This window comes from Salvelinus fontinalis, chromosome 13, assembly GCF_029448725.1.
Source record: "Salvelinus fontinalis isolate EN_2023a chromosome 13, ASM2944872v1, whole genome shotgun sequence".
NCBI lineage: Eukaryota > Metazoa > Chordata > Actinopteri > Salmoniformes > Salmonidae > Salvelinus > Salvelinus fontinalis.
Window position 1 is genome coordinate 5,923,919 of NC_074677.1, and position 13,778 is coordinate 5,937,696.

The 13,778-nt window shown below is 42.7% G+C and overlaps 1 protein-coding gene across 3 annotated transcripts in view; it reads right to left on the reverse strand.

The window, feature by feature from the left end:
* The window catches only part of p2rx1 (purinergic receptor P2X, ligand-gated ion channel, 1), a 52,363-nt gene extending 48,765 nt beyond the window's left edge, over positions 1-3,598 (reverse strand). The window contains exon 1 of one of the 3 annotated variants that reach the window (XM_055941518.1): positions 3,277-3,598. In XM_055941518.1, coding sequence (XP_055797493.1) covers positions 3,277-3,464 — 188 coding nt within the window. In that variant the 5' untranslated portion in view covers positions 3,465-3,598. The remainder of the gene's footprint in view (positions 1-3,276) is intronic. The other 2 variants (XM_055941517.1, XM_055941519.1) reach the window with 2 other exon arrangements.
* Between the last annotated feature and the right edge of the window lie 10,180 nt (positions 3,599-13,778).

The following is a 13,778-nucleotide window of genomic DNA, read 5'->3' on the forward strand; positions in this document are numbered from 1 at the left end:
GCACTGGCGCCTCCCAATTGTCTTCCTATTCTGGTTAGAGCCAGTTTGCTCTGTTCTGTGAAGGGAGTAGTACACAGCGTTGTATAAGATCTTCAGTTTCTTGGCAATTTCTCGCATGGAATAGCCTTCATTTCTTATAACAAGAATATACTGATGAGTTTCAGAAGAAAGTTATTTGTTTCTGGCCATTTCGAGGCTGTAATCGAACCCACAATTGCTGACGCTCCAGATACTCAACTAGTCTAAAGAAGGCCAGTTTAATTGCTTCTTTAATCAGCACACAGTTTTCAGCTGTGCTAACATAATTGCAAACGGGTTTTCTAATGATCAATTATACTTTTTAAATGATAAACTTGGATTAGCTAACACAACATGCCATTGGAACACAGGAGTGATGGTTGCTGATAATTGGCCTCTGTACGCCTATGTAGATATTCCATTTTTTTTTTAAATCCGCCTTTTCCAGCTACAATAGTCATTTATAACATATATAGTGTCTACGCTGTATTTCTGATCAATTTGATGTTATTTTAATGGACAGAAAATGTGCTTTTCTTTCAAAAACAAGGACATTTCTAAGTGATCCCAAACTTTGAACGGTAGTGTATGTTAAAGGATGGATACTGGTGTTATATAAAGGAGGTATAAAGCAATAAACTATTAGCATCAAGCATCAAGATGGAGGGAGGGAGGAAGGGAGAGAGGATGGAGGGGAGGTGGGAAGGGAGAGAGGATGGAGGGGAGGGAGGAAGGGAGAGAGGATGGAGGGGAGGTGGGAAGGGAGAGAGGATGGAGGGGAGGTGGGAAGGGAGAGAGGATGGAGGGGAGGGAGGAAGGGAGAGAGGATGGAGGGGAGTGAGGAAGGGAGAGAGGATGGAGGGGAGGTGGGAAGGGAGAGAGGATGGAGGGGAGGGAGGAAGGGAGAGAGGATGGAGGGGAGGGAGGAAGGGAGAGAGGATGGAGGGGAGGTGGGAAACGGTTTCACGCTGACAGAATAACTGTTGTGTTCACTCACTAATATCAACAGACACTGGAGATAACCACCTAACTTTCAGGGACAAACCCATTAAACTTTTACTTTATAGTCAAAGAAAACTTTTCAGCATTTTTTTGGTGGTGAAAACATTCAACCTTGAATGTGGTTTGGAATTTCGCCCCTGATAAAAGAGGATTTAGGACCAATGATAAAGAGAAAGATGAACCCTGATTAGCATCATAACAACAATGACCTGTCACCTTATAAAAGGTCACGCTTGTTGTTCTAGAACTCTCTCTGAGAAACCTGTCCTGAAAATGTCCCAAGAAATGGACATCTCTGAGGTCACTTTGATGTGACACTGTAGGATGAGTAAACATCTGAGGGGCTATAATTCTGGGATGACTTAATCTGCAGAGCTGAGTGCATGTCCTGTACGTTTCTCTGATGTGTATTGTCTCTTGACTTTCCAGCCTTATCCAAAGAAGGAAAATTACACAGCTTTGTGTGTACCCAAGTTTGATTGTTATCTGTGTGAGCCAAAGCCTGTTCACATCCTGTAGGTCCTAAAGTCTGGCTACCTGAAGATGTATACAGACAGAATACACATGCAGGCATGCACACACAGAAAGTGTTAACAAGTGTTAACAAGTGTTAAGTAATTTGTTTTGTTGAGACATAACACAGTCTGTCTCCATTAAGATAGAACGTACAACAATAAATATACAAAGTACAAAATGAAAAAGCACTGTTCTTTTCCAAAGAATGAATTCGTCCTCCATGAATCATCATACTATTTGCAAACCTACATGTGGTAGCAAGTTTGCAAGCTAAGATGTTTGGTCCAATGTGACTATCTATCTGAGCAAGTTGCCCAAAATGCAGTTATGTTGTCTTGACACGAATCTCTATGAGCTGGAAAGGGCATTACCACAGATAGAACAATGAGACAGATATTTTCACCGGATGTATAAATGTGAAACATCTGCTTAATTAATGTCTCCATTCACTACCAAATATGGTAGTGAGAGGAAGCCCAGTGGCAGGCAGTGGGAGATGGATTTTGGCCAACATACTCATCAAAGAAACATATGATCTCAAAGCTGTTGTTACATCATCTATTTCTCCAGATAAATAAACTTAACAACTAAAAATATAAACGCAACATGCAACAATTTCAAAGATTTTACTTAGTTACAGTTCAATATAAGGAAATCAGTCAATTGAAATAAATAAATGAGGCCCTAATGTATGGATTTTACATGACTGGACAGGAGTGCAGCCAATCAGAATTAGTTTTTCCGGACAAAAGGGCTTTATTACAGACACAAATCCCCCCCCCCCCCCCCCCGCAGGTGAAGAAGCCAGATATGGAGGTCTTGGGTTGGCGTGGTTACACATGGTCTGTGGTTGTGAGGCCGGTTGGACGTAATGCCAAATTCTCCAAAATAGACATGGAGGCAGCTTATGGTAGAGAAAAATATTAAATTATCTGGCAACAGCTCTGGTGGACATTCCTGCAGTCAGCATGCCAATTGAACGCTCCCTCAAAACTTGAGACATCTGTGGCATTGTGTTTTGTGACAAAACTGCACATTTTAAAGTGGCCGTTTATTGTCCCCAGCACAAGGTGCACCTGTGTAACGATTATGCTGTTTAATCAGCTTCTCGATATGCCACACCTGTCAGGTCGATGGATTATCTTGGCAAAGGAGAAACACTCACTAACAGGAATGTAAACAAATTTGTGCAAACATTTTTGAACGAAACATGAAACAGTTGACATGTTGCGTTTACATTTACATCAGTGTAAGATAGTAAGATAAGATAGTTCCTGTTTACATCCATTCATCCTGTACGCAAAAAAAATATATTGTTTCTGTTTGCGTTTAGAGTAAGTCATTAGACTCATCACACATAATTATCAAACCTGAATTCATCCTGATGTCATTCATCCACAAGAGAGTTCCATACCATACATACATCCCTCCTGTATGCAATTTTTTTGGGGCCAAATTGCAATATAAAGTCATCACCCTTAAATATCACACCTTGATTTTGTTAGAGGTCTCTTGATTAATTAACAGTAGTGTTGTACTTCGTGAAGATTGCCATTTACCCCAAGTCATGTAACAAGCTATGAAAACAAGCTAGAAAAGCTGGGTCATGGATTTTGCAGTTGAGGAATTTCTTAGCCATAGACATGCTGAAACATGATGTCAACAGACAAGCTCTAACACTACCTCTACATGCAGTCCACTCTAAGTTTGTAGAATTCTTTAAAGGGGAGGAGGGCTTACCCGATGATGTAAGCCAGGACCCCCAGCTGGATCAATCGGCACACGACCCCCACCCTTCTGCTCCGTACCAGCACCTGACGGGGGGTCTCGTACTCGAAGAAGAAGTCAGAGAGGGTGTTTGTGATGAAACTCTTCATCTTGCTGCTCCGCTGGTGAGAGGAAGGTCTCTCAACCCCGCTGGTATACATACTCTCTCTCTCTCTCTCTACCTCCCTTCTTCAGCCTCCCTTAACCAACAGCTGACACGTTTCAGTAGCAGTGTTGGACTTTCTCCCTCCCTCTCTCCCTCTCTTTGTCTCTGACTGTCTCTCTCTCTCTCTCTCTCTCTCTCTCTCTCCTCACAGGCGGTCCCCGGCACCCTTCCCTCTCTCACACTTCCTCATTCACTAACCGAGTAAATCTCTTTCTCTTTCTCTCTTCTTCCCTCACTCCAAAACAAACAAATACTATTGAATCTTGCCGTAAACCAAGGTGTTACTGGTCCCCAGTCCTTTAAAGCAAATAATGACTACAGTGAGCCACTGATCAAATCATTCACCATCTGTCACAGACATCCTTCTCTCACCATCCCCCTGTGACACTGTCTTCCTGGTGTACAGAGATAGCAGGGACACGCTTGACCTAAACTTAGGCTAAAACAACAGCTCCCCAAATGTATATTGGATGGTTTTGTTGTTGTTGTTCAACACACAATTAAATTGTCAATGACATTCCACTAATGTGAATGAATTAAATGAACTTGGACTATGTTTCCTGTGTCTTTAGCTATTCATTACAGATGTTATATACAGTAATGCCATTTATTTTTTGGTTAAAGGGGGGGGGGGGGGGGTAGCCAACACAAAGTATGAGCAAGAGACAGAAACTAATACATTAATAAAAGATGAAACAATAATACAATTACATTAATAATATGGAAATCTTCCGTTCTGAATGTAATTAAACCACATCTGTTAGATCAACACAGAACCGTTGAACGAGCGCAATTCATTTACTTGTGCTGTGTGTTGCTTAGGAACGAGTTCAACACAACACCGCACAACAAAATGTTGTCATGTTGATTTAAAATAGAATCTATAATCATATCTCTGGCCAGCAATGGAAAGTACAATTTAAATGTGTTATTTATCCCAACTTTTCGAATAGCAAATGCTAGCTAGCATTTAAAACTTCAAAATTACCACACAATTAGCCCTATTTATACGGGGTAAGTTACAGCTGTATCGCCTACATAAACAGTAGCATTTTTAACTACTGTTCTATGCTCTGATGCTCTGAAGGTTTTCAAAGGTTACTTCTAGTCCAGGGCTCTGTCAAATGCATATTAAATACTTCAGGTGTACTGATTGACTTACTGTAGTTTGCAGTGTCCAAGATAAATCAAGCGTGTCTCAAATACTTAGCCCGAGGCCTATTTATTTGTTGTATTTTTTTTATTTAACTTTTATTTAGCTTGTCAGTTAAGGCAAGTCAGTAACGAACAAATTCTTACTTACTGTAGTTTGCAGTGTTCAAGCTAAATCAAGCGTGTCTCAAAAACGTGGCTCTAGGCCTATTTAAAGTAGGTCTGTTTACTCCCAGAGAATTTATTCACCCCAGTGTGTGTGCGTATTTGCGTGACAGAACTCGAAACAGTTCAATAGGGATTTGTGTCGTTCCAATAACGATACTGTAGATACTGATGTTCTGAGTCTTATCCTGGACAACCATGTCTGTGTACTGACAACTGAACTGTAAGCTACTGGAGAAAATAGTTCAATATATCAAATGTGTTATAGTTTATTATAAACTGGGTGGTTCAAGCCCTCAATATTGATTGGCTGACGGCTGTCGTATATCAGACCGTATACCACGGGTATGACAAAACATAACTTTTTACTGCTCTAATTACGTTGGTAACCAGTTTATAATAGCAATAATATACCACGGCTAAGGGTTGTGTCCAGGCACTCCGCGATGCCTCGTGCCTAAGAACAGCCCTTAGCCGTGGTATATTGGTCATATACCACACACCCCCGAGGTGCCTTATTGCTTCAATATATCACAGGATATGACTGGGATAGACTAGTTGAAGTAGGCTAAGCTGGAATCATTCAAAGAACATTTGTAAACCGTGTACAGTGTCTGCTTTTAATCAGGAAAAACATGTATTGTAATTGGATAAACTATGTCTGGATCACTGGATCACTGCCTCACAAGTTTGTTAAAAGGGCAGACCAGTCAAAAACGTGATTTCTGTTATTTTCAAATGATATTTCCACACCATGAGGTCAAAATAACACTCTGAAATTGTTTTTTGAAAAAAATGCCAGAGTTTTTGACCCAGCACATGACATCACAATCTGATGTGATTATTCTGACCAATGACCAGTCATCTTTTATTTAAGCAGTAAGGTCTGAGGGGGTGTTGTATATGGCCAATATACCACGTCTAAGGGCTGTTCTTACGCACAATGCAACACGGAGTGTCTGGATACAGCTCTTAGCCGTGGTATATTGGCCATATACCACAAACCACCGAGGTGCCTTATTGCTATTATAAACTGGTTACCAATGTAATTAGAGCAGTAAAAATAAATGTTTTGTCATACACGTGGTATACGGTCTGATATACCACGGCTGTCAGCCAATCAGCATTCAGGGCTCGAACCACCCAGTTTATAATTTCATTTATACAACGGGTGGGTCTAATCCTGGATGCGGATAGGTTAAACCGCATTCCAGCAGGTGTCAATTACACAACTTCCCATCGGCTAAATATATGACGTTGAAATGCCTGTTTACTCTGTTCCATCTGACTGTCTCATCAGCCCGGCCAGGAAATGTATCATTTGAAGGCTCCCGAGTGACGCAGGTGTCTAAGGCATCACTACAGACCCTAGTTCGATCCCAGGATGTATCACAACCGGCCGTGATCGGGAGTCCCATAGGGTGGCGCACAATTGGCCCTGCGTCTTCTGGGTGAGAGGAGGGTTTGGCTGGCGTAGCTGGTCATTGTAAATAAGAATTTATTCTTGACTGACTTGCCTAGTTAAATAAAGGTTCATGGAAATATAGCCGACTAGATACACACCATAAAAAGTATCAAAACATTATCTCCCATTTCTTTTACACTAGCATTTGGTTTTCAACAGCTGAGATTTGTATTAAACTTATTGTCTGTTTCTCCGACATTTGCAACATTGTTTCAATACTGAAATTCGATCTCCAGCTGTCCCATAGTAATGAAAGTGTCACGAGTCGGGACGAGACAGACAAGCTGGCAGCTTTTCTCAGCCTGTGTAAATCATAAATCGGCATCATTTTAATGCATATATACAAAGAAATGTCAATAGAAAACCACAAAATGCAGCTAGTTTGCTGTCATTCCAGCTTCAGTTTAAAGTGATTGTGTTAGCTGTGTAGTTGGCTATCTCTTCTGAACAGTGGCCTGGCGAGAGAGAAAATGTTCTATGCCAGGCGAAATTTCACATCATTAGCTCGTTTTTTTTGATGCACCTCCCCCCAAAAAACACTAGAAAACAGCCTAAACCAACAGAAATGCAGCTACTTTGCTGTTATTCTGGCTGCACTGTTTGACGTGACTATATTAGCCAAAGTTGGCTAGCTATTAAGCACAGGATAAGAACGTTGACAGCCATCATGGCAATGGAACATTTAGAACGAACATCCATAGATTTAGAACAAAAATACTTAGACTGGGTCGCGTCTCTGGCAACCGTACCGATAGAATGAGCGACCAACCGGCTTTGATAGCAGCAACCCTCGTTTTCGGGACTACATCTCGTGGAAGGATGTGTTGGGTGGTTCTTTGCATGGGGTGATGTAAGTAACCTTTAACAATCAGTGTTCCAGATAGACGACACAGTAACCTTGGTGTAAAACTCTTTAGTAATAAAATGCAATTGCAGACAGAGATTCACATACAGAGTACCTCAGCAGTCTATAGTAAATATCTGTGTGGCGAAACAAGAGACCACAATCTTTAAAATCCACCTTTCCAGAAACGAGTCTCTTACCGTTGCCGTTTGCTATAGACCACCCTCTGCCCCCAGCTGTGCCCTGGACACCATATGTGAATAGATTGCCCCCCATCTATCTTCAGAGCTCGTGCTGCTAGGTGACCTAAACTGGGACATGCTTAACACCCCGGCCATTCTACAATCTAAGCTTGATGCCCTCTGTCACAACTTCCACCGAAGTCGTTTCCTCTCCTTGTTCGGGCGGTGTTCGGCGGTCGGCGTCACCGGTCTTCTAGCCATCTTCGATCCACTTTTCATTTTCTATTTGTTTTGTCTTGTTTTCCTACACACCTGGTTTCCATTTCCCTCATTATTTGTTGTATATTTAACCCTCTGTTCCCCCATGTCTTTGTGTGGGATTGTTTGTTGTAAGTGCTTGGGTTTTTGTACCCATATTCTGTTGTATTTTTATGCCGTTGGTTTTTGGATTAAACTGCTCCGGCTCCTATCTAGTTCTCCTACCCTGCGTCTGACTTACCTGCCACCAGTTACGCACCCCCTTACACCCTCAATCTCACTCAAATGATCAATGAACCTACCAGGTACAACCCCAAATGAGGAAACACAGGCACCCTCATAGATATCATCCTAACCAACTTGCCCTCCAAATACACCTCTGCTGTTTTCAACCAAGATCTCAGCAATCACTGCCTCATTGCCTGCATCCGTAATGGGTCTGCGGTCAAACGACCACACCTCATCACTGTCAAACGCTCCCTAAAACACTTCAGCGAGCAGGCCTTTCTAAACGACCTGGCCCGGGTATCCTGGAAGGATATTGACCTCATCCCATCAGTAGAGGATGCCTGGTTGTTCTTTAAAAGTGCCTTCCTCACCATCTTAAATAAGCATGCCCCATTCCATTTTTTTTTAACCAGGAACAGATATAGCCCTTGGTTCACTCCAGACCTGACTGCCCTTGACCAGCACAAAAACATCCTGTGGCGTACTGCATTAGCATCAAATAGCCTCTGTGATATGCAACTTTTCAGGGAAGTTAGGAACCAATATACACAAGCAGTTAGGAAAGCTAAGGCTAGCTTTTTCAAACAGAAATGTGCATTCTGTAGTACAAACTCAAAAAGTTCTGGAACACTGTAAAGTCCATGGAGAATAAGAGCACCTCCTCCCAGCTGCCCACTGCACTGAGGCTAGGAAACACTGTCACCACCGATAAATTTCCGATAATTGAGAATTTCAATAAGCATTTTTCTACGGCTGGCCATGCTTTCCACCTGGCTACCTCTACCCTGGTCAACTGCCCTGCACCCCCCACAGCAACTTGCCCAAGCCTCCCCCATATTTCCTTTACCCAAATCCAGATAGCTGATGTTCTGAAAGAACTGCAAAATCTGGACCCCTACAAATCAGCCGGGCTAGACAATCTGGACCCTCTCTTTCTAAAATGATCTGCCAAAATTGTTGCAACCCCTATTACTACCCTGTTCAACCTCTCGTATCGTCTGAGATCCCCAAAGATTGGAAAGCTGCCGCAGTCATCCCCGTCTTCAAAGGGGGAGACACTCCAGACCCAAACTGCTACAGACCTATATCTATCCTGTATCTATCTATCCAGACCTATATCTATCCTACACTGCTCACCCCTTCAGTGTTTGGAGGATATATATAAATCAAATTAAACTTTATTCGTCACATGTGCCGAATAAAACAAGTGTAGACCTTACTGTGAAATGCTTACTTACAAGCCCTTAATAACCAACAGTGCAATTCAAGAAGAATTAAGATCATATTTACCAAAAACTAAAACTAAAAAAAGTATAAAAAGTAACAATAATAAAATAACAATAACGAGACTATATACAGGGGGTACCAGTACCGAGTCAGTATGCGGTGGTACAGGTTAGTTGAGGTAATTTGTACATGTAGGTAGGGGTGAAGTGACTATGCATAGATAATAAACAGTGAGTAGCAGCAGTGTACAAAACAAATGGGGGGAGGGGGGGGGGGGGTCTATGTAAATAGTCTTGTGGCCATTTGATTAATTGTTCAGCAGTCTTATGGCTTGGGGGTTGAAGCTGTTAAGGAGCCTTTTGGTCCTAGACTTGGCACTCTGGTACCGCTTGCCATGCAGTAGCAGAGAAAACAGTCTGTGACTTGGGTGACTGGACTCTCTGACAATTGTATGGGCTTTCCTCTGACACCGCCTATTATATAGGTCCTGGATGGCAGGAAGCTTGGCACCAGTGATGTACTGGGCCGTACGCACTACCCTCTATAGCACCTTACAGTCAGATGCCGAGCAGTTACCATACCAGGCGGTGATGGAACCCGTTAGGGTGCTCTCAACAGTGCAGCTGTATAACTTTTTGAGAATCTGGGGAACCATGCCAAATCCTTTCAGTCTCATGAGAGGGAATAGGATTTGTCGTGCCCTCGTCATGACTGTCTTGGTGTGTTTGGACAATGATAGTTCGTTGGTGATGTGGACACCAAGGAACTTGAAACTCTCGACCTGCTCCACTACAGCCCTGTCGATGTGAATGGGGGCCTGTTTGGCCCGCCTTTTCCTGTAGTCCATGATCAGCTCCTTTGTCTTGCTCACATTGAGGGAGAGGTTGTTGTCCTGGCACCACACTGCCAGTTCTCTGACCTCCTCCCTGTAGGCCGTCTCATCATTATCGGTGATCAGGTCTACCACTGTTGTGTCATCAGAAAACTGAATGATGGTGTTGGAGTCGTGTTTGGTCACGTAGTCATGGATGAACAGGGAGTACAGGAGGGGACTAAGTACACACCCCTGAGGGGCCCAATGTTGAGGATCAGCGTGGCAGACGTGTTGTTGCCTACTCTTACCACCTGGGGGCGGCCCGTCAGTAATTCCAGGATCCAGTTGCAAAGGGAGGTATTTAGTCCCAGGGTCCTTCGCTTAGTGATGAGCTTTGTGGGCACTATGGTGTTGAATGCTGAGCTGTGGTCAATGAACAGCATTCTCACATAAGTGTTAATTTTGTCCAGGTGGGAAAAGGGCAGTGTAGATGGAGATTGCGTCATCTGTGGATCTGTTGACTTGGTATGCGAATTGGAGTGGGTCTAGGATATCCGGGAGAATGCTGTTAATGTGAGCCATGACCAGACTTTCAAAGCAATTCATGGCTACCTACGTCAGTGCTATGGGACGGCAATCATTTAGGCAGGTTACCTTCACTTCCTTGGTCACAGGGACTATGGTGGTCTTCTTGAAACATGTAGGTATTACAGACTCGGTCAGGGAGAGGTTGAAAATGTCAGTGAAGACACTTGCCAGTTGGTCCGCACATGCTTTGAGTACACGCCCTGGGAATCCGTCTGGCACCCCGGCTTTGTGAATGTTGACCTGTTTAAAGGTCTTGCTCACATCGACTACCGAGGGCGTTATCACACAGCCATCCAGAAGAGATGGTGCTCTCATGCTTGTTTCAGTGTTATTTGCCTCGAAGCGAGCATAAAAGGCATTTAGCTCATCTGTAGGCTCACGTCACTGGGCAGCTCGCGTCTGGGTTTCCCTTTGTAGTCCGTAATAGTTTTCAAGCCTTGCCACATCCGACGAGCGTCAGAGCCGGAGTAGTAGGATTCAATCTTAATCCTGTATTGACGCTTTGCTTGTTTGATGGTTCGTCTGAGGGCATAGCGGGATTTCTTATAAGCGTCCGGATTAGTGACCCGCTCCTTGAAAGCGGCAACTCTAGCCTTTAGCTAGGTGCGGATGTTGCCTGTATTCCATGGATTCTGGTTGGGATATGTACGTACAGTCACTGTGGGGACTACGTCGTCGATGCACTTATTGAAGAAGCCGGTGACTGAGGTGGTATACTCCTCAATGCCATTGGATGAATCTCGGAACATATTCCAGTCTGTGCTAGCAAAACAGTCCTGTAGCGTAGCATCCGCGTCATCTGACCACTTCCGTATTGAGCGAGTCACTGGTACTTCCTGCTTTAGTTTTTGCTTGTAAGCAGGAATCAGGAGGATTGAATTATGGTCAGATTTGCCAAATGGAGTGCGGGGGAGAGCTTTGTATGCATCTCTGTGTGTGGAGTAAAGGTGGTCTAGAGTTTTTTTTCCTCTGGTTGCACATGTGACATGCTGGTAAAAATTTGGTGAAAATGATTTAAGTTTGCCTGCATTAAAGTCCCCGGCCACTAGGAGCGCCGCTTCTGGATGAGCATTTTCTTGTTTGCTCATGGACTTGTTGAGTGCGGTCTTAGTGCCAGCGTTGGTCTGTGGTGATAAATAGACGACTACGAATAATACAGGTGAGAACTCTCTTGGTAGATAGTGAGGTCTACATCTTATCATAAGGTACTCTACTCAGGCGAGCAATACCTTGAGACTTCTGTAATATTAGACATTGCTTGCCAGCTGTCATTGACAAATAGACCCCCCCCCCCCCGCCCCTCATTTTACCAGATGTAGCTTCTCTGTTCTGACGGTGCATGGAAAATCCCACCAGCTTTATATTATCTGTGTCGTCGTTCAGCCACAACTCGGTGAAACATAAGATATTACAGTTTTTAATGTACCGTTGGTTGGATAATCTTAATAGTAGGTCATCAATTAGCCAATAAAACGGATGGTAGTGGGAGTTTACTCACTCGCCTACGAATTCTCAGAAGGCAGCCCGACCTTTGCCCCCTTCTTCTCTGTCTTTTCTTCAAGCAAATGACGGGGATTTGGGCCTGTTCCCGGGAAAGTAGTATATCCTTCTCGTCGGAGCTCGTTAAAGGAAAAAGCTTCTTCCAATTTGAGGTGAGTAATCACTGTTCTGATGTCCAGAAGTTATTTTCGGTCATAAGAGACGGCAGCAGCAACATTATGTACAAATTAAGTTACAAACAACGCAAAAAAACCTAACAAAATTGCACAGTTGGTTAGGACCATGTAAAACATCAGCCATCTTAGCATATACTCTGTCAATTAGGGTGGGGGGGATTTTAGGAACCTTTAAGGTATCAAAAATATATTTAAAATGTATTTGATCAAATATTGAATGTTGAATATTGAGCACAATCGTTTTCACGAGTCTCCTCTTTCTATAGAGTCATATTAGTTTTGTAGGTCAAACCGTTGTGATGCCAGAGACCGATTTTCCGGGATGTTCTCCTGGTCTGACAAACAGCGCTGTAGTTCTGCCACTTTCCACAGTAGTTGCGGAAGTTGGACATCGGAGGATGTGGTGGATTGAGATGCAGCCCATGTAAAAAAAATGTTTTTATCTCTAGCTTAAACTCTGTAACTGTTTTAAAGTCACCATTGGCCTCATGGTTAAATCGCTGAGCGGTTTCCTTCCTCTCCGGTAACTGAGTTAGGAAGGACTCCTGTATCTTTGTAGTAACTGGATGTATTGATACACCCAGGGGTGCAACTTTGGTTTTAGAAGACTGGGGGGACATAACTTTTTTATTTATTTTTATCCAGTAGGATAAACAATCCAAACAGCCTACCCGACCTCTCGGAGGCGTCCGCATGGTCCTAAAGCACATCATTGCCTCGTTTTGTATCACATTCCAATGATAAAACTGGAGGGAACAAAAGTGAAATTTCATATTGTCCCCGTCCCCATTGAAAGTTGCACCCCAGGATACACCATCAAAGGAATATTCAATGTCTGCTTTGTTTTTACCCATCTACCAATAGGTGCTCTTCTTTACATTGGAGGCATTGGAAAACCTCCCTGGCCTTTGTGAATCTGTGTTTGAAATTCAGTGCCCAACTGAGATACTTTACAGATAATTGTATATGTGGGGGTACAGAGATGAGGTAGTAATTCAAAAAATCATGTTAAACACTATTATTGCACACAGAGTGAATCCATGCCACTTATTATGTGACTTGTTAAGCACATTTCTACTCCTGAACTTATTTAAGTTTGCCATAACAAAGGGGTTGAATACTTATTGACTCAAGATATTTCGGATTTTCATTTCTCAAAGTGTAATTCCACTTTGACATTATGGGGTATTGTGTGCGCCAGCCAGTGACACACAATCTCAATTTAATCCATTTTAAATTCAGGCTGTAACACAACAAAATAAAACATTTTTTTAAAAAGGTAAAGACTTGTCAATGCTTTGTAAAGGCACTGTAAAACAGATTACTGTGAAAGCACAACTTTGAAACTGTTGAAGAAAAAAGGAGCTTTACATATAAAACAAATAAAAATATCAACAATGTACCGTTTGATTAATTTATTAAATTATGATAAACAACTTGTGCTAACAAACTCATTAAGAGATTCCGTTTCACAAGAAAATACTGCAGATTTAACAGACCAATGTAATTGTATGGGTTCACAATAAGAGGTCACAACGGATAAATAACCACACAATACACAGTAACTACATTGCCCCTTTCCCCTTTCCTTTCCCAAAGCCTGTGAATTCAAGCTTAATTCGTGACAACATATGACATATGAAGGACGCTCTGGAGCAGGGCTGTTCAATGTCAGTCCTGGAGGGCCAAAACACTTCTGGTTGTCATCCT